At 48.7% G+C, this 18,005-nt stretch overlaps 1 protein-coding gene across 2 annotated transcripts in view; it reads left to right on the top strand.

Annotated features, from left to right (window-relative positions):
* The window catches only part of htt (huntingtin), a 44,430-nt gene extending 27,207 nt beyond the window's left edge, over positions 1–17,223 (top strand). For both annotated transcript variants that reach the window (XM_080837373.1, XM_080837374.1), the window contains 31 exons: positions 6–122; positions 249–371; positions 800–1,056; positions 1,656–1,798; positions 2,007–2,244; positions 2,655–2,784; positions 2,946–3,125; positions 3,538–3,714; positions 3,886–3,962; positions 4,153–4,291; positions 4,393–4,515; positions 4,764–4,983; positions 5,619–5,764; positions 6,987–7,164; positions 8,545–8,637; positions 8,840–9,024; positions 9,253–9,379; positions 9,709–9,812; positions 10,228–10,382; positions 10,612–10,754; positions 11,135–11,217; positions 11,476–11,606; positions 11,853–11,985; positions 12,303–12,458; positions 12,797–12,987; positions 13,967–14,081; positions 14,370–14,583; positions 14,972–15,077; positions 15,296–15,458; positions 15,823–15,983; positions 16,227–17,223. In XM_080837373.1, coding sequence (XP_080693499.1) covers positions 6–122; positions 249–371; positions 800–1,056; positions 1,656–1,798; positions 2,007–2,244; positions 2,655–2,784; positions 2,946–3,125; positions 3,538–3,714; positions 3,886–3,962; positions 4,153–4,291; positions 4,393–4,515; positions 4,764–4,983; positions 5,619–5,764; positions 6,987–7,164; positions 8,545–8,637; positions 8,840–9,024; positions 9,253–9,379; positions 9,709–9,812; positions 10,228–10,382; positions 10,612–10,754; positions 11,135–11,217; positions 11,476–11,606; positions 11,853–11,985; positions 12,303–12,458; positions 12,797–12,987; positions 13,967–14,081; positions 14,370–14,583; positions 14,972–15,077; positions 15,296–15,458; positions 15,823–15,983; positions 16,227–16,440 — 4,722 coding nt within the window. In that variant the 3' untranslated portion in view covers positions 16,441–17,223. The remainder of the gene's footprint in view (positions 1–5; positions 123–248; positions 372–799; positions 1,057–1,655; positions 1,799–2,006; positions 2,245–2,654; positions 2,785–2,945; positions 3,126–3,537; positions 3,715–3,885; positions 3,963–4,152; positions 4,292–4,392; positions 4,516–4,763; positions 4,984–5,618; positions 5,765–6,986; positions 7,165–8,544; positions 8,638–8,839; positions 9,025–9,252; positions 9,380–9,708; positions 9,813–10,227; positions 10,383–10,611; positions 10,755–11,134; positions 11,218–11,475; positions 11,607–11,852; positions 11,986–12,302; positions 12,459–12,796; positions 12,988–13,966; positions 14,082–14,369; positions 14,584–14,971; positions 15,078–15,295; positions 15,459–15,822; positions 15,984–16,226) is intronic.
* Positions 17,224–18,005: the final 782 nt, after the last annotated feature.

The raw sequence follows: 18,005 nt of genomic DNA on the forward strand, positions 1-18,005 counted from the left end.
GGTAGGTGCTGGAGATGTTCATCCTGGTGCTGCAGCAGTGTCATAAAGAGAATGAGGACAAGTGGAAGAGGCTCTCTCGCCAAATCGCCGACATTATCCTGCCCATGATCGGCAAGCAGCAGGTAGCTCCTGCTCAGTCTCTTAGATTGTCCCGCAGTGTTGCACTCATCTGAAGTCAATGTAATTTAGTTTATTTCCAGACTGACTGTGAGAGACATAAATGTAACGGTGACTTGTTTGTGTGCTAGATGCATCTGGATTCTCCCGAGGCGCTGGGCGTTCTGAACACCCTGTTTGAGACGGTGGCGCCATCCTCACTCAGGCCCGTCGACATGCTGCTCAAGAGCATGTTTGTCACTCCGGCCACCATGGTCAGTCTGCATCCGTACACACACACCCACACACACACCCACACACACACACCCACACACCCACACACACACCCACACACACACACACACACACTCACATTTGTTATGTATTTACCACAAATCTCCTATACCAAGTGAGCTGTTAGTATGATTTCTGTCTCTGTCCCTCTCTGTCTATGTCCCTGTCCCTGTCTGTCTCTGTCTTTGTCCATGTCTCTGACTCTGTCTCTGTCTGTCTCTGTCTGTCTCTGACTAGGCCTCTGTCTCTGACTCTGTCTCTGACTCTGTCACTGTCTGTCCCGGTCTCTGACTCTGACTCTCTCTGTCTGTCCCTGTCTCTGTCCCTGTCCCTGTCCCTGTCCCTGACTCTGTCTCTGTCTCTGTCTCTGTCTCTGTCTCTGTCCCTGACCCTTGTGTTGGTGCCACAGGCCTCTGTGGGGACAGTGCAGCTGTGGGTGTCTGGGATCCTGGCCGTGCTACGTGTCCTCATCTCCCAGTCCACAGAGGACATTGTGCTGTCCCGCGTGCAGGAGCTGTCCCTGTCCCCCTACCTGCTGTCCTGCCCCACCATCCGCCGCCTTCACAGCGAAGTTGCCGCACAGGCCCCACCCCCGCCGCAACCACCCGTCTCCCAGGAGACCAACGGCGAGCCCCAGCGCTTCCCACCCGAGGAAACCTTCGCAAGGTGAGCTGGCACTGCTTTAGTGAGGGACACAGCCTTACTGGCACTGCTTTAGTGAGGGACACAGCCTTACTGGCACTGCTTTAGTGAGGGACACAGCCTTGCTGGCACTGCTTTAGTGAGGGACACAGCCTTACTGGCACTGCTTTAGTGAGGGACACAGCCTTAATGGCACTGCTTTAGTGAGGGACACAGCCTTACTGGCACTGCTTTAGTGAGGGACACAGCCTTACTGGCACTGCTTTAGTGAGGGACACAGCCTTGCTGGCAGCTGCTTTTTCTCTGTTCCAGTCCCTTTTTTCTCTATTTTTTTTTTTGTATCTCCCTCTGTCCCACTCCCTCTCTCTCTGTCCCACTCTCTCTCTTTCTCTCTCTCTCAATTCAATTATGTTATGTTTACATAAAATGTACAATTGCAATTAACATAAATAAATAAAAACAAACAATAATTTAAAGATGGTAACAATGTGGTATATATACTGGTAAGTGCTTTATTGTCTATGTAAAAGGCTCCCTCCCCCTCTTTTGAGGTAGTTGTATTTCTATTTATGTCTAATGTGTAAGTATCTCTCTCTCTCTCTCTCTCTCTCTCTCTCGCTCAGGTTCCTGCTGCAGCTGGTGGGCGTGCTACTCGAGGACATCTCCAGTAAGCAGGTGAAGGTGGACATGAGTGAGCAGCAGCACACCTTCTACTGCCAACAGCTGGGCACGCTGCTGATGTGCCTCATCCACATCTTTAAGTCTGGTGAGCTGAACACCATCTCTAGCGCTGGTGGCCACACACACACACACACACACACACACACAGCTTGTTATATGACAATTCATAATCATTCATCTGTAGATTAAAATTGATATTTGCTCAACACTGTACACACAACTAGTGCAGTTAAATAAACAGAGAGTGAGACTTTTTTAACTTGTGGCTCTCCTCTCCCGCTCGTTTCTATAAGGAATGTTCCGGCGCATCACTGCAGCCGCCACCAAGCTGCTGAAGGCCGAGGAGCCGGGCGTGTCGGGCTCGGGTCCCGGGGTGGAGGAGGGCTGCTTCTACAGCCTGGAGGATCTGAACGCGCTGGTGCTGCGCCTCATCACCACCCACCCTCCCCTGGTGCTGCTCTGGTGCCAGGTGCTGCTCATCATCAACTACACCAACTACACCTGGTGGTCTGAGGTGCACCAGACGCCCAGGTGAGCCGCGGGAGGAGGCGCGAGGGCGCCTGTAAAAGGGGAACGCCCCGCTTAATGCTTGGGTTGTTTTTTCCATGGTATGTTTGTGAATGAAGCGCTGAGAAGCAGAGGACTGTTGAGATGGTAAAGGATGGGGAATAGAAGATTGAGATGCCTTGAATGTGGCGTTTGTGATCCGATTTCTGGCCAAAGCATCTAAATAAAGAGACATCTGCAGCCACGGTGTGCACATTTTAGTTGCTGTTTACATGCTAATTACAGTGACTAGAGTACACGACAGCTAATGGGTGCCTTGTGAAATGGAGCGTCTCGGTGTACTCCGTGACGCAGTCCATTTGTCAGCTCAGGCTGTGGTTTAGTGTCTGGTGTTTGAACCCCGCTAATGAGTGTGGTGTTCCTTCCTTCCTCAGGAGACCCAGCATGTCCAGCACCAAACACTCGTCTGGGGAGGGGGATGAGGACCGGCAGGAGGGCCGCCTGGCCATGTGCAACAGAGAGATCGTCCGCCGGGGGGCGCTCATCCTCTTCTGTGACTATGTGGTGAGACCCCTCAACCCAAACTGCCAGCCTCAGCCTGGCGCCATACAATATTCACCCGTCGCTGCTTTAAAGATAATAGTTTAAAACTAAATTAAAACTTCTGTATGTATGTCTGTCTTTCTCTCTCTCTCTCTCCCCCTTCTCTCTTTCCTGTCTCTCAGTGCCAGAACCTGCACGACTCAGAACACCTGACGTGGCTGACGGTGAATCACGTGCAGGACCTGATCCGCCTTTCTCATGAGCCTCCGGTGCAGGACTTTATCAGCGCCGTCCACCGCAACTCTGCTGCCAGTGGCCTCTTTATCCAGGCCATCCAGTCCCGCTGTGATAATCTAGCCAGCGTGAGTCTCTCTCACACACACACACACACACACACACAAACACACAAACACACAAACACACAAACACACACACAAACAAAAAAAACACACCACACACCAAACACACACACACAAACAAAACACACAAACACACAAACACACACACACACACACACACACACAAACACACACACAAACAAAAAAAACACACCACACACCAAACACACACACACAAACAAAACACACAAACACACACACACAGACACACACAAACCAAAAGATAAAACAACCTGAGTAGACGACTGTTGAGCATAACCACCATCCATGAATTATGTATCTTGCCAAATCCAACCCTTAAATACAGAATAAATTATTAATAATGATAATACTGATAATAATAAATAATACATAATTTCTCTCTCTCCCTGTCCAGCCCACTATGCTGAAGAAGACTCTGCAGTGCCTGGAGGGAATGCACCTGAGCCAGTCGGGGGCGCTGCTCCTGCTCTACGTGGACAAGCTGCTGAACACGCCCTTCAGAGTGCTGGCGCGCATGGTGGACACGCTGGCCTGCCGTCGCGTGGAGATGTTGCTCGCCGAGACGCTGCAGGTCAGCCACGGCTCTACGGCTTCCACTTCACACACACTCTTTCATCAAAGGGGTTCAGAGCCTGAAAGAGAAAATGAGAGAAAATGGCTGATCAGTATTTTTGAAACATTTCTTAAAAGAATGGTAAAGGGTTGAGTTGAAAGGACTTGTCTCTCTGCGTTCCCCCTTCAGAACAGTATAGCTCAGCTGCCTGTGGAGGAGTTGGACCGGATCCAGGAGTATCTGCAGAGCAGTGGGCTGGCCCAGAGGTGCTCAGCTTTTCATATTTTCTTTTTACTGTAGTTTGTTTGTGTTCTTTTGTGTTTGTTTTCTGTGAAATGCATTCACCATGATATCCTTGCTCCGAAGATTAAGGTGCCTTTGACAACATTGTCTGAGAAAAGCAGTCTTTGTTGTTGTCATTGATATATACTGAGCTGAGTCTTCATGCCCTTGCAGGCACCAGAGGTTCTATTCCCTGCTGGACAGGTTCAGAGCCACTGTCGCCGAGGATACCACTAGCCCCGCCCCTCCTGTCAGCTCACACCCACTGGATGGGGAGCCACCTCCTCCCCCAGAGAGCGTTGTCGCCAATAAGGTTAGGTTTGTTTCTGGATCAGTATTTACGATCTACAAGATACTTGGTCATATCCAAATGATCGGAGTTGAATTGATCTCTATTTTCTGTTTTTGTCTCAGGAGTGGTATGTGACGCTGGTGAAGTCTCAGTGTTGTGTCAGTAGTGAGGGAGCCCTGTATGAGACCACAGACCTACTGACCAAACTACCACAGGAGGACCTCAGGGCCATAATGGCGTGCAAGGTACGTGCTTGTGTGAATGTGGGTGAGGATTGAGCACTAAACACCACTGCATAGTGCACACACCACACACCACACACCACACACCACACACCCAGACATTTACATGCGTCTATGCTCTGGTCTCAATAAATGTCTCTCACTCTTCTTCTGTGTTGTGTTTTCTCTCTCTATCTCTCTCTCTCTCTCTCTCTCTCTATCTCTCGCTCTTTCTCTCTCTCTCCCTCTCCCCCTCTTCCACCCTTCTTCAGGAATTTAACCTGGCCCTGCTGGCTCCCTGTCTGAGTGTCGGGGTGCAGAGACTGACTCAAGGTCAGGGTGCGGTCCTATTGGACACCGCTCTCCAGATTACCATGGAACGCCTGTCCGCCACCAGTCAGCTCCTCCCCACCCCCCACCACTCCTTCCTGCCCCCCAGTGATGCTGAGGCGGAGCCTAAGGACTACTGGGAAAAACTTGGCGATGTCTATAGTGAGCTCTAAAGCCCTTTTCTTAACACCAGTCTGTTCACTATTAATTAACTTCGTCATTAATCTTGTACTGTATGCATTTTTTATTGTTTAAGTTCTACATTTTTAAATATGTTTCGGATGAACTATCACTTGGAATAAATGTGTCTGCAAAATACTTAACCATCATGTTTTAGAAAAGAATAGAATCGAATAGGCTCCCCCTGGTAAGGCAGACTTGAGCTGGACTTCCTGTTAGTCAAATTTCAGTTCAGTTCAGGTAGATTAAGCAGTCCAGGAGTTCAGCTATTGTGCTGTTCAACAAAAGGCCTCATTTATCAACGTTTACAGCATGGAACAGCACTTTTTAAATAGGTGCCAGATTTGGATAAGATATAGCTAAGATATATTGTGAAAAGACAATGTATTACAGTTTTATCTAGTAATCAGCTCAATTTTTATTCTGACCTCTCATGAATTCCTTTTGTGTGTGTCTGTGTGTGTCTGTGTGTGTGTGTGTGTGTGTGTGTGTGTGTGTGTGTGTGTGTGTGTGTGTGTGTGTGTCTGTGTCTGTGTGTCTGTGTGTCTGTGTGTCTGTGTGTCTGTGTGTGTGTGTGTGTGTGTGTGTGTGTCTGTGTGTCTGTGTGTGTGTGACAGGCGAGCCGGGCCTCTATCAGACGGTGCTGAGCCTGTGTGGGGCTCTGAGTCAGTACCTGCTCTCTCTGCCAAAGCTGCCCTCCTCCCTGCACATCACCCCAGACAGAGAGGCCCTGGTGGCCTCCTTCACCACACTCACCATAGAGGTCAGCACACCACACCACACCAAACCACCACACCACACTCCACCCCACACCACACCACCCCACAATCACCATAGAGGTCAGCACTCCACCCCACACCACACCACCCCACACTCACCATAGAGGTCAGCACTCCACACCACACCACATCAGACCACACATTACGCCACACCACACCTTACATCACACCACACCTCACACCACAGCACACCACACCACACTCACCATAGAGGTCAGCACACCACACTCACCACCACACACCCCACCCCAACCCACCACACAGCACACCACACCACACCACACCACCCAACACCACCCCACCCCACACCACACACCACACCACAACACCCCACACCACCCAACACCACCACACCACACCACAACACATTACCCCACCACCGCACAACATCACCCCACCACCACACAACACAACACCACAGCACATCACCCCACCACCGCCCAACACCACCTCACCACACAACACAACTCACCACACCACACCCCCTGACACCACCACACCCTCAGACACCACACCACACCACACCTTACACCACACCACCCCACACTCACCATAGAGATCAGCACTTCACCCCACACCACACCACCCCACACTTACCATAGAGGTCAGCACTCCGCACCACACCACATCAGACCACACATTACACCACACCACACCTTACATCACACCACACCTCACACCACAGCACAGCACACCACACCACACTCACCATAGAGGTCAGCACACCACACTCACCACCACACACCCCACCCCAACCCACCCCAACCCACCACACCACACCACACCACACCACAACACCTCACACCATCCAACACCACCCCACTCCACTCTACCCCACCACACCACAACACATTACCCCACCACCGCACAACATCACCCCACCACCACACAACACCACACCACAACACATCACCCCACCACCGCCCAACACCACCTCACCACACAACTCACCACACCACACCCTCTGACACCACACCACACACCACACAACGAGTTGACCTCAGCACTGGTATAATAGATATGAATGTGCAGCCAGGGCTTATCTAAGTTAGCTTTGTGCCTTCTCATTCCAACTCTCTCTTCCTCTCTCTGTCTCTCTCCCCCCTCTCTATATCTCTCCCTCCCTCACTCTCTCTCTTCCTCTCTCTGCCCCCTCCCCTCTCTCTTTCTCTCCCCTCTCTCTCTCTCCCTCTCTGTCTCTGCTAGGTGGTGGTGTGGCGCGTGCTGCAGGACCAGCTGCCTGTGAGTGTGCACCTGCAGTCGGCCCTGTCCTGCGTGTGTCTGGCTCTGCAGCAGCCGGCCGTGTGGAGCCTGCTGGCCTCGGGCCCCTACCTCAGCCAGGCCATCTCCATCATCCACTGCGTACGCCTGCTCATCCACGCAGGTGAGGGAGGGAGGGAGGGGTAAAGATGTGAGGAACAGAACAGGAAAATTTGACTTACCAAGAATTTTTAAAAAGAACCTAAATTAGTGTGGCCAGACTAAAAACAAGTAAATTTGTCTTTATTCTGACTACTTGTAAGTGGTGATCAAACTTGCTCAGAACCAGTAATAAAATCTTAGTAACCAGTTATAATGCCTGAGTAAGGACTAAAACGCTTGAAGCAAGTGAAATGTTCTAACATAAAGAAATATCTTGTCTGACAAAAAAAACTAAATCATATATTGCCTTAAGATATTTCATCTTATTAAGTTTTACATTTTTGTAGTGTAGAGGAAGGAGTACAGAGGTGGTGTGTGTGAAGATGTTTGGGTTGGGATGTAGTGAAATCCTAGCCTGACGATGTCATACTCATAGTCAGAATATGAGTCTGATACTGCTCCATTGAGCTGTGATTATGGGGCGTGTTTCAACGAACCAGGAAAAAAATGCCTCTTAGCTCAATTGGATACCTAGAACCAATCAGAGCAACATAGTATTACCATCTCCTACATTAAACTTTTACCAGATCACGTAGGAAGGACGGCAAAAACATCTTTTTGATCGGCAAATGCCTTGATCGCGTTTCTCTGTTCCTCTTTCAAAATGAATGCGCTGTCAATATCTGTGAGATATGCATGCTCATCAATATACTAATTAGCAGCAAGGCTAGCTAGCTTCTATGTGTTTCAATGGATTTTTGGTCTAAATGTTAGCAGTAACCTAACATTAATGGTCTAGAGCTTCAGTTAAGACCTACAATATTCTGCAACATTCGTGTAGCACATACAGAACTAACCGAGTCAATGTAGACATAAAAAAGACGTGTGGATAGCTTAATTCACATCAAATATTTCCCACTAACAGGCTCCCGAGACGCCGCCATCTTGGTACGATTTCGAATGTACCATTAATTCAACTCAAGCGTTGGTGACGTAGTTGATTACGTTAAGGTTGATCATCTGTCCATCATCATGTAAAGCCCACCCTGACAATTTCATTGGTTAGATACATTTTCTGAGATCTGATCATTTCTCCCCAGCGGACTAGTGCCAGACCGAACTTCCAGACCTCAAATGTTGTGGGTGGGGCTAAGTACGGTCTAGTCAAATCCCAGAGAGAGGGCTAGATATTGGGAGAGTAGGGGAGGGGAGGGGAGGCGGCTGGTGAATTGGATGCGGAGATGGAGGACTATCTTGATTTGAAAGCATTATGGTTCCAAGGAGACTGTTCTGATGACTTTAGGCGCTGAGATGTAGAGGAATTAAAGAGGAAGCCACAGGTCTTGGGTAACACATCATGTTTTGTGTGTGTGTTTGTGTGTGTGTGTGTGTGTGTGTACAGTCGCTGTGGGGCCTGGCGACCAGCTGCTGCGTTCCGAGAGGAAGAGGTCTCGCTCTGAGTCTGGGGAAGATGAAGTGGACTCAGTCAAAGACAGTGAGTTAGACAAGACATTGAATATCCCCCACAATATTCTACAGACTTGAGCTTTCCTTAAAACAGCTTGCCTTGGGTAGAGTCTGCCACCAACAATAATTGCAATGTTTTATTGAGACCCTTCAATTACATGACTGGGATCATAGTAATTTGTAAACATTTTCTGTGCGTGTGTGCGTGTGTGTACACGTGTCTGTTTCAGATGTGAGCAAGCAGCGGGCATGTGAGGTGATGGTGGAGTTGGTGGAGGGCTTGCAGACTGCTCTCTACCTGGGCCACCCCAGGAACAGCTCTCTCCCAGCATTCCTCACTCCCACCCTGCGCAACATCATCATCAGCCTCGCCAGGCTGCCGCTGGTCAACAGCTACACCCGTGTGCCACCACTGGTGAGCTGCTACTGCGCTAATGTGTCTGAGTGCAAGAGCATATTTGCTTGTGTGTGTGTGTGTGTGTGTGTGGTTTCTAGTCAGAGCTTCTCGTAACAGTGTGGACTGATAGGGTTAGGTGTGAGTGTGTGTGTGTGTGTGTGTGTGTTGGTGGTGTGTGTTTGATGTTTGTGTGTGTATGAGCTAATGTTTCTGTTCAGAGCTTCTCATAACGGTCTGGTCTGGTAGGTCTGGAGGTTGGGCTGGTCCCCCAGGCGCGGTGGTGAGTTTGGCACGGCGCTGCCAGAGATCCCGGTGGAGTTCCTGCAGGAGAAGGACATCTTCAGGGAGTTCCTGTACCTCATCAACACTCTGGGTACCACATCCACATCTCTCTGTTTCCCTTCTGCAGTGTAGATGAGTGCTTACAGTTCTGCTTCTCACAGTTTGGTGTAGCTCAACTGGTTGAGCAAGGTGCCCGTAACACTGTGGGTTTGATACCCACTGGACACACATACTGATAGAAAAAGGGCTATACTATAAGTCGATGTGATTTAAAGTGTCTATCAAATTAATAAAATGTGAATGTGAACTGTTAAACTGTTTGCATAGCTTATGCTACTGAGAGAACATCATACTGGTGCAGATCTACTGGAGTGAAGATCATTCGATAACCGTGCTGTGGTGCTCTTCTGCCTGTGTTAGGGTGGAGCAGTCGGACGCAGTTTGAGGAGACCTGGGCCACACTGCTGGGGGTGCTGGTCACCCAGCCAATCGCCATGGACCAGGAGGAGGAGACTCAGCAGGAGGTACTGGCATGCTCCCCATCGCTGGACCTGGCCTACAAAAGAGTGCTCTGTGTCCTTTCACACCCCTCTCTGGGCTTGATTGAGTTTGCCTGATGCTTTGAAAACGGGTGGCCTTCTCGCATGAATGTTCCCCGGTTCAGCATTCTAAACAGGCCCTAGTCAGTGACTCCAGAATGGGAAGGCAAACGAATGTAACTCTATTCACGGTCTCAGCTACAGTGTTCCTCTAGTTTCTAGTGGGGACACTGTGACCGGTGCCAAGGAAATGAAAATATAAAAGGTAGCTTTACTGACTGTGACCCTTTCTTCATGCGCTGAACCACTGTGTGTGTGTGTGTGTGTGTGTGTGTGTGTGTGTGTGTGTGTGTGTGTGTGTGTGTGTGTGTGTGTGTGTGTGTGTGTGTGTGTGTGTTAGGAGGATCTAGAGCGGACTCAGATCAATGTGCTTGCAGTGCAGGCCATCACCTCTCTGGTGCTGAGTGCCATGACGCTGCCTGTGGCAGGAAACCCCGCGGTCAGCTGCCTGGAGCAGCAGCCACGCAACAAGACCCTCAAAGCCCTGGATACTAGGTAACACACACACACACACACACACACACACACACACACTAGTCAAACCCTTACAATAGGACAGGCTGCAGTGCTCTTTGATCTTTACTGTGGTGGGCTTGAGAGGCCAGTCAGTAGTCAGTCGATCAGCATCAGCCCTGCAGAAACGGCCCTCAGCATATCACTGTCACTGTCACTGTCACCGTCATTGTCAGCCACCACTGAGGTTATGTGCTCCGTGTTGGTGCAGACTTGGCAAGAAGCTGAGCGTGATCCGGGGCGCGGTGGAGCGAGAGATCCAGTCCATGGTGTCCAAGAGGGACAACGTGGCCACACACTTCTTCTACCAGGCCTGGGACCCGGTGCCCTCGCTGTCCTCCTCCTCTGCTGCAGGTGAGGCCAACAACGGGATGCTTAATAGGCCATGTGGCACCCAGCAGTGGTGTTGAGTAAGGTGTTCAGTAACCGTGAGATGCCTTGTTGCTATTTCAGTTCAGTGCGGTGGTTGTGGCAACCTCTGTTTCAAAAGTGATGTTTTTAGCATAGAGGGCTACTAAGGCCAGATTAGTATCAAAGTAATACTAAATTAGTATCATGATAATGTATTATGCTGTGCTAGTATTACCTGGCATAGTGTAGTATTTCTTAGGCCTCTGGTGTAGTGTTTGGGAGGACATCTACTCTTTCTATTCCAGCGTTAACTGAAACATGAAACACCAGCAGTTCCATGTCAGTGGGATGAATATTTCTGTGGTTTGTGCTTTTCCAAATAGGCACCCTGATTAGCCACGAGAAGCTTCTCCTACAGATCAACACAGAGAGAGAGCTGGGCAACATGGACTACAAACTGGGCCAGGTGAGACTGAAAAAGACTACAATCCATGGAATCCTATAGGGCTGTAAAGCAATGCCTTTTTTGTGTTAGTGTTCCGTTAGTGTTCACCGTGTGCAGTTAAACGTCTGTCCAAATACTATGTGTAGTTTAATTAACTGTATGTGTGTATATCTGTCTCTGTCTGTTTCTTCCTTTCACCTTTTCTTTTATCCTGCAGGTTTCTATTTGTTTGCTGTTCTGTGACACTGTGACCACTGTTTCTCTGTCTGTGCGTGCCAGGTTTCCATTCATTCCGTGTGGCTGGGGAACAACATCACACCTCTGAGAGAGGAGGAGTGGGACGAGGACGAGGAGGATGAGGCAGATGCCCCAGCGCCAGCCTCAGCCCCGACCTCTCCCATCAACTCAAGGTCACACTTACTTAACACGCGCATACACACACATACTTGCATACACGCACGTACTCGCTCACATCCACATACATTCACACAGATATCCTAGACTTATCTCCCTTTTTGATAGTTTAGTAAGCCATTCGCAATCCTAAATGTCAATGCAAGGTGCATACACAGCACATTCTGCACATCTAGCTTATGAAGACAGGCAGGCCCAGCACCTCCAGCCTAACACAGCACTCTCCGTCCTCCCCTCATCAGGAAGCACCGTGCTGGGGTAGACATCCACTCCTGTTCCCAGTTCCTCCTGGAGCTCTACAGTCAGTGGATCTTGCCTGGGAGCCCCAGTAACCGCAAGACCCCTGTCATCCTCATCAGTGAGGTGGTGCGCTCGGTAAGTGTGTGTGTGTGTGTGTGTGTGTGTCTGTGTCTGTGTCTGTGCGTGTGTTTTTGTGTGTGTCTGTTTAAAGGTTTACTTTTGGGTCCTTCAAAGTGGTCAAGTTTTGCAGATAATCTAAAACTTATTTGTCTTTCTGATTCTCTTTAAAAAAATCTCATATCCATATCTTCCCTCTCTTTCTCCCACTGCCTCCTCTCTTTCTCCCACTGCCTCCTCTCTTTCTCCCTTTTTTTCCATCTGTCTGTCTGTGTCTGTCTCTGTTTCCCTCTGTCTTCTCTCTTTCTCTCTCTGTGTCCCCCTGTCTGTCTCAGCTGCTGGCAGTGTCGGACCTGTTCACTGAGAGGAATCAGTTTGACATGATGTTCTCCACCCTGATGGAGCTTCAGAGAGTCCACCCCCCTGAAGATGAGATCCTCAATCAATACCTCGTGCCAGCCATCTGCAAGGCCGCCGCCGTGCTGGGCATGGTGTGTGCGCGTTTGTGTGTGTGAGCTTGTGTGCTTGCATGGGCGTGCGTGCAAGCATGTGTGTCTCAGCTTGGTCACGCAAAGTGTTTTTTGTTACAGTGTTGAGTTAATTTCTTTGGCCCCTGGTGTACTTTTTGGGAGACCATCTCCTGAGATGTAACTGTGTTATGTCCTACTCATGTATTTCATTACATTTCAGTGAATTAAATTAATTGAGTCCTTGACTGAAGTGCTGAAGAAGTCCTCTGGCCTTTAACCCGTAGCTGCTTGGTGTCAGTCCAGATGAGTCGTCCTCTTAATGACCGTTTGGGATGGTGTGTATGTTTGCGTGTGTGCAGGATAAGGCCACGGCAGAACCAGTGTGCCGGCTGCTGGAAACGACCCTGCGGAGCACCCACCTGCCCAGCCGCATCGGAGCGCTGCACGGGGTCCTCTACGTGCTGGAGTGTGACCTGCTGGACGACACCGCCAGACAACTCATCCCCACCGTCAGCGAGTACCTGCTGTCCAACCTCCGAGCCATAGCACAGTGAGGAGCCGCTTGCTTTCTTTTTCCCTCTCTCTTTCTTTCTCTTTCTCTCTTCCCCCTTTCTTTCTCTTTCTCAGTTATGTTATACTGAAGGCACTGTGTACACACACACACACTCACACACACACACACACAGTCAGGTTCACCACTATTCATCTTCAGAGCCATCACACCGTAATCCACACAAAAACCACACATACACGCTCGCATATTATTCTCAAGATGTTTGCACAGTCAATATGACCTTTCTAAATCCACACTCTAATACCCAAGGGCCTAGACACAGTTACACACAGAAAATGCTAATATTTTCTCAGTCTATAGAGTTAGACATTAGTACACAACCTGTGGTTACACAAACTAGTTGTACAATAGTAGTGCTTCCAGGGGTTAGCAAACACATTAAGCTGTCACGCACACACATTCACGCACGCACACCAAAGAAAAATCAGTGTGGACACAGATGTCACACACACACACACACACACACACACACACACACACACACATACACCTCATTAGGCCACTCTTTTGAGGAATCAGAGATGTGAGCGGAGAGCAGGTGTCAGTCCCTAATGAAAGGACTGACACCTGCCGGGTCTTCCTCTGGGACCGCTGAGGCCCCTGGGAGCAGGCTAATGCCACAGCCTTCCCCCATGCTGGGGGGCCCTCAGGGGAGCCTCGTCCGGGGCCTCACACTGGCTACCACACCCCTGCTCGTTTGTGTGTGTCAGGCACTCCACCGGTTAGCCTGACTGAGATCTGAGGAGCCTCGCGTTCAAGGACGACTAAAGAGGAACGCCTCTCTTGAATGTCACGAGGCTTCTCAGATACGTGTCAGCATTTTTTGTTTCTTGGTCAAGCTGTTTGACCTGTGTGTGTGTGTGTGTGTGTGTGTGTGTGTGTGTGTGTGTGTGTGTGTGTGTGTGTGTGTGTGTGTGTGTGTGTGTGTGTGTGTGTGTGTGTGTGTGTGTGTTAGCTGTGTGAACCTACATAACCAGCAACACGTGTTGGTGATGTGTGCTGTGGCGTTCTACATGATGGAGAACTACCCTCTCGATGTGGGGTCAGAGTTCAACGCTGGCATCATCCAGGTGAGTGAGTTATCTGTCACTCATCATCACCAGAAGAAAAATGCTCTACACAGCATGAACAGAATCAACCATTTAATAACTAAGTGCTTTTTTATTATTTTTGTGGCATTGACATCTATAGGTAACTCATATGGTCTGTTTGTGAAACATACATATAACAATAAATCTAAGCTAACTGCCTTCTGTTTTCTGTCTTCTCCTTTTTCCTTCTTTTCATGAAATGCTATTATGGATGCTGTCTCTCTCTCATTTTCGACCTCCCTTCTGCTCTGCCATCTTCCCTGCTAGCTGTGTGGGGTAATGTTGTCAGCGAGTGAGGAGGCCACGCCGTCGGTCATCTATCACTGCGTGCTGCGGGGGCTGGAACGGCTGCTGCTGTCGGAGCAGCTGTCCCGTGTGGACGCAGAGACGCTGGTCAAACTAAGCGTGGAGCGTGTCAACATGCCCAGCCCCCACCGCGCCATGGCCGCCCTGGGCCTCATGCTCACCTGCATGTACACAGGTGACCCGGACGATGCAGGCAGGCTACGTTTCAGATAGACTTCTCCTTACTAACATCCACCGGACTACATAGAACGCTAGAGAGCAGCTAGCGAAATACCTAACACTGTAACAACAACACTGACCTGGTAGTAGAGTGAACTTATACTGCTAATGCAACAGACTGTGTGGGTACTGGTTGAGCACAGTATTGCTTCTGTTAAATATAAAATATTTAAATATTCTTAGTTGCATAACATACTTAATTTATTACTTACTTAGTTTGCTCTTTAACATATTTTGATTTGCTGTATTCCTGATAGGTCAAAGTTAGCAGCTGGCTGTCTGTAACGTAGCGTCGCTGTAGTGATACAGCCATTTACAGCTGTGATATTTTGGTTTGTTTCCAGGAAAGGAGAAGGCAAACCTTGGTCACCCCACTGATGGCGACCCAACTGCCACAGACAGTGAGACTGTCATTGTTGCTATGGAGCGTGTGTCTGTTCTCTTTGACAGGTGAACACTCCTTAAACAAGACACTTTTCCTCAAACAGATCATCTTTATCGAAATGAACAACATACTTTAACAGTTCAGCATGCAGAAGACCCAACATAAGGCAGACATGATTTTAGATGACATAAATTAAAGGACACTAACTAGTGAAAAGCTATTGTACGGCCCTTAAGCCTTGACAGACACTTGCTCAGCTGGTGCTTTGGTGTTGTTTTGACAGGATTCGTAAGGGCTTCCCTTGTGAAGCGCGTGTGGTAGCGCGGATTCTGCCCCAGTTCTTGGACGACTTCTTCCCCCCACAGGATGTCATGAACAAGGTCATTGGAGAGTTCCTGTCCAATCAGCAGCCTTACCCACAATTCATGGCAGCAGTGGTCTATAAGGTGATTGCCACTTCATTCATGAGGAATGAATCATCCATTTTCACCATATTCTTCTTCATACATGTTATACTCCGGTGTAAAGACTGACTGTGCATGTCTAATAAACAAAGGCCAATATCCTTTAATTATCAATTTGTGCTTTGTAGCCGAATGCTCAAGTAGGAAAGTCTTATGGTCAGCTGCATGTTTTGACAATATCACTGTCTGATTTGGTGCAGATGTGAACTCCCATCAAGTAGTAGGTGTTGGCTTGTTAGCGACTGAGGGCAGAGGGAATGCTTTGCCCGAGACGGACACTGCTAAACTCCTGGCCGAGAGACGGCTTGATGAAATCCCCTATGTGACCCCTCCCTTGCTTGTTCAGGTTTTCCAGACACTGCACGCCACAGGCCAGTCGTCCATGGTGCGCGACTGGGTGCTGCTGTCCCTCTCCAACTTCACCCAGCGCACCCCTGTGGCCATGGCCATGTGGAGCCTGACCTGCTTCTTCGTCAGTGCCTCCACCAGCCAGTGGATCTCGGCTCTGTATCCTTTATCATGCGGGCGCTCATTTAAACACACACACACACACACACACACACACACACACACACACACACACGCACACGCAAACACACGTAAACACACACGCAAACACACACACAAACACACACACACGCAAACACGCACACACATGCACGCGCAAACAAACATTCAATTAAATTCAATGCAATGCATGTAGTCTGTATTTACGATTAAGCACTTGTCCTTGACCTGCCGCCTTCACAGCCTGCCTCACGTTATCAGTCGCATGGGCAGGTCAGACACTGTGGATGTCAGCCTCTTCTGCCTGGTGGCCATGGATTTCTACCGGCACCAGATCGATGAAGAGCTGGACCGCCGCGCCTTCCAGTCCGTCTTCGAGATGGTGGCCTCGCCTGGCAGCCCCTACCACCAGCTGCTGTGCTGCCTGCAGAGCATCCACCAGGACACTCCGCTATGAAGCAGCCCGCCAGCCATACACCAGGACACCTCATTATGTCACAGCCTACACTACCGATAAAACACCAAGACACCACCTTATGACACCCTGTATCCACAATGTACTGGGACGCCTTTTTTGTCCAAAGGCCCATCTATGGTGCACCAGGATGCATCGTCACAAGAGCGCGGCCCTCAAAAGCGTTTTCTAGAATCACTGTGAGGTAGCCTTCCCACAATGCACAGGGACTCCTTGCCGAGTGATTGACATAGGGCAAACGAAGAAGTCGTACTAAAATCTCCTTTGTAATTCTGAACCATTATGATGGAAACCCCACATACAGTATGCCAAGGTGTTAAATCAATGGCACACCTGTGCATGAAAACACATTTCTCTACAGTCGTGTTCACAATAGTGTGGTATATAGAGACTGTCATATGTTTTGGACAGACAGCTGAACCTCTCCTTAAGATAGCTATCTGTGTTCAGCCAACAGGGTCTGACTGAGACCTTCACCTGCAGGTTTTGGCACAGGCTGCTATACTGCGACAGCCTGTTTTACTGACAAAAGGCCTTGCTAAGAAGTGGTCTACATCTCAATCCCAGGTCTTTTCCACTCCTTCAGAATCTCCCTCGCCTCCTCGTCAAAATGGCGGCTATCTCTGCTTCCCTTCCCATTTCTGTCGGAAAATTTAAAAAAATAGATGAATTCCTTTTTTTTTGCACGAACTTTGCATTGCTCTGTGGATGCACTTGAACACTGAACAGAAAATATTAATTATGAATTCATTTGTATTTATATACTCTCCTGAAAGGAGTATGCTTGAGCCATGGCGTTATTGGGGGGGGGGGGGGGGAGACAAAGGATGTAGTATATTTAACGTAAATATGTGGTCGATGCTTCTATTTTTTTGGTGCGTTTTTGTTTAAGAATGTCTTCGGAAGTAATTTCAATGATAGGGGGGTTGGAATCTTACACTGTCCTCTGTGTGAATCTCTTGTAGTTCCTTTTTTATTATTTTGGTCACTATTGTCAATACTGGACTGCCCTTGATGGAGAGTGAAATGGAAATACTCTTCTGCAAGTTTGGTAATAGCCATAATAACCATACTATTGTTTCTCTATTGATTGTATTGTCATGGTGGACAACATTTTTTTGTTGTCAAGCATGTCGCAACAAGTTGTTTGTCCATTAAGGCAACCGCCTTGCTTAGTGTGACTGTTTAAATCTCAGGACACAAAATGTGATTATTGATCCCCAAAATGACTAGAGGTTATATTTTAAAGGAGGGTGTGTTTGTGTTGTGTAAAATGTGTGAAGGATGAAACAAAACTAGAGAAATCTGTGCGGAAGGGATATGTGTTTGATGGAGAAGGGGCCATCCAGATGCCCCTTTGCTACTGATCGTCATGCATACAGCATCAAGGATGCTAACGTCTGATTGCCCACTTGTTTTCTATTAGGCCTGTGTCACTTATGCTTCGCTTATTCATTGGGCGGCAGGACTTTGTCTGGATCTGTCTGAGCACTACTGAACTGTTATTAAAAAAAATCAACAATAAATTCCATTTTATAATCTTATGT

This window comes from Sprattus sprattus, assembly GCF_963457725.1.
Source record: "Sprattus sprattus genome assembly, chromosome: 4".
In the NCBI taxonomy this organism is placed as follows: Eukaryota; Metazoa; Chordata; class Actinopteri; order Clupeiformes; family Clupeidae; genus Sprattus; species Sprattus sprattus.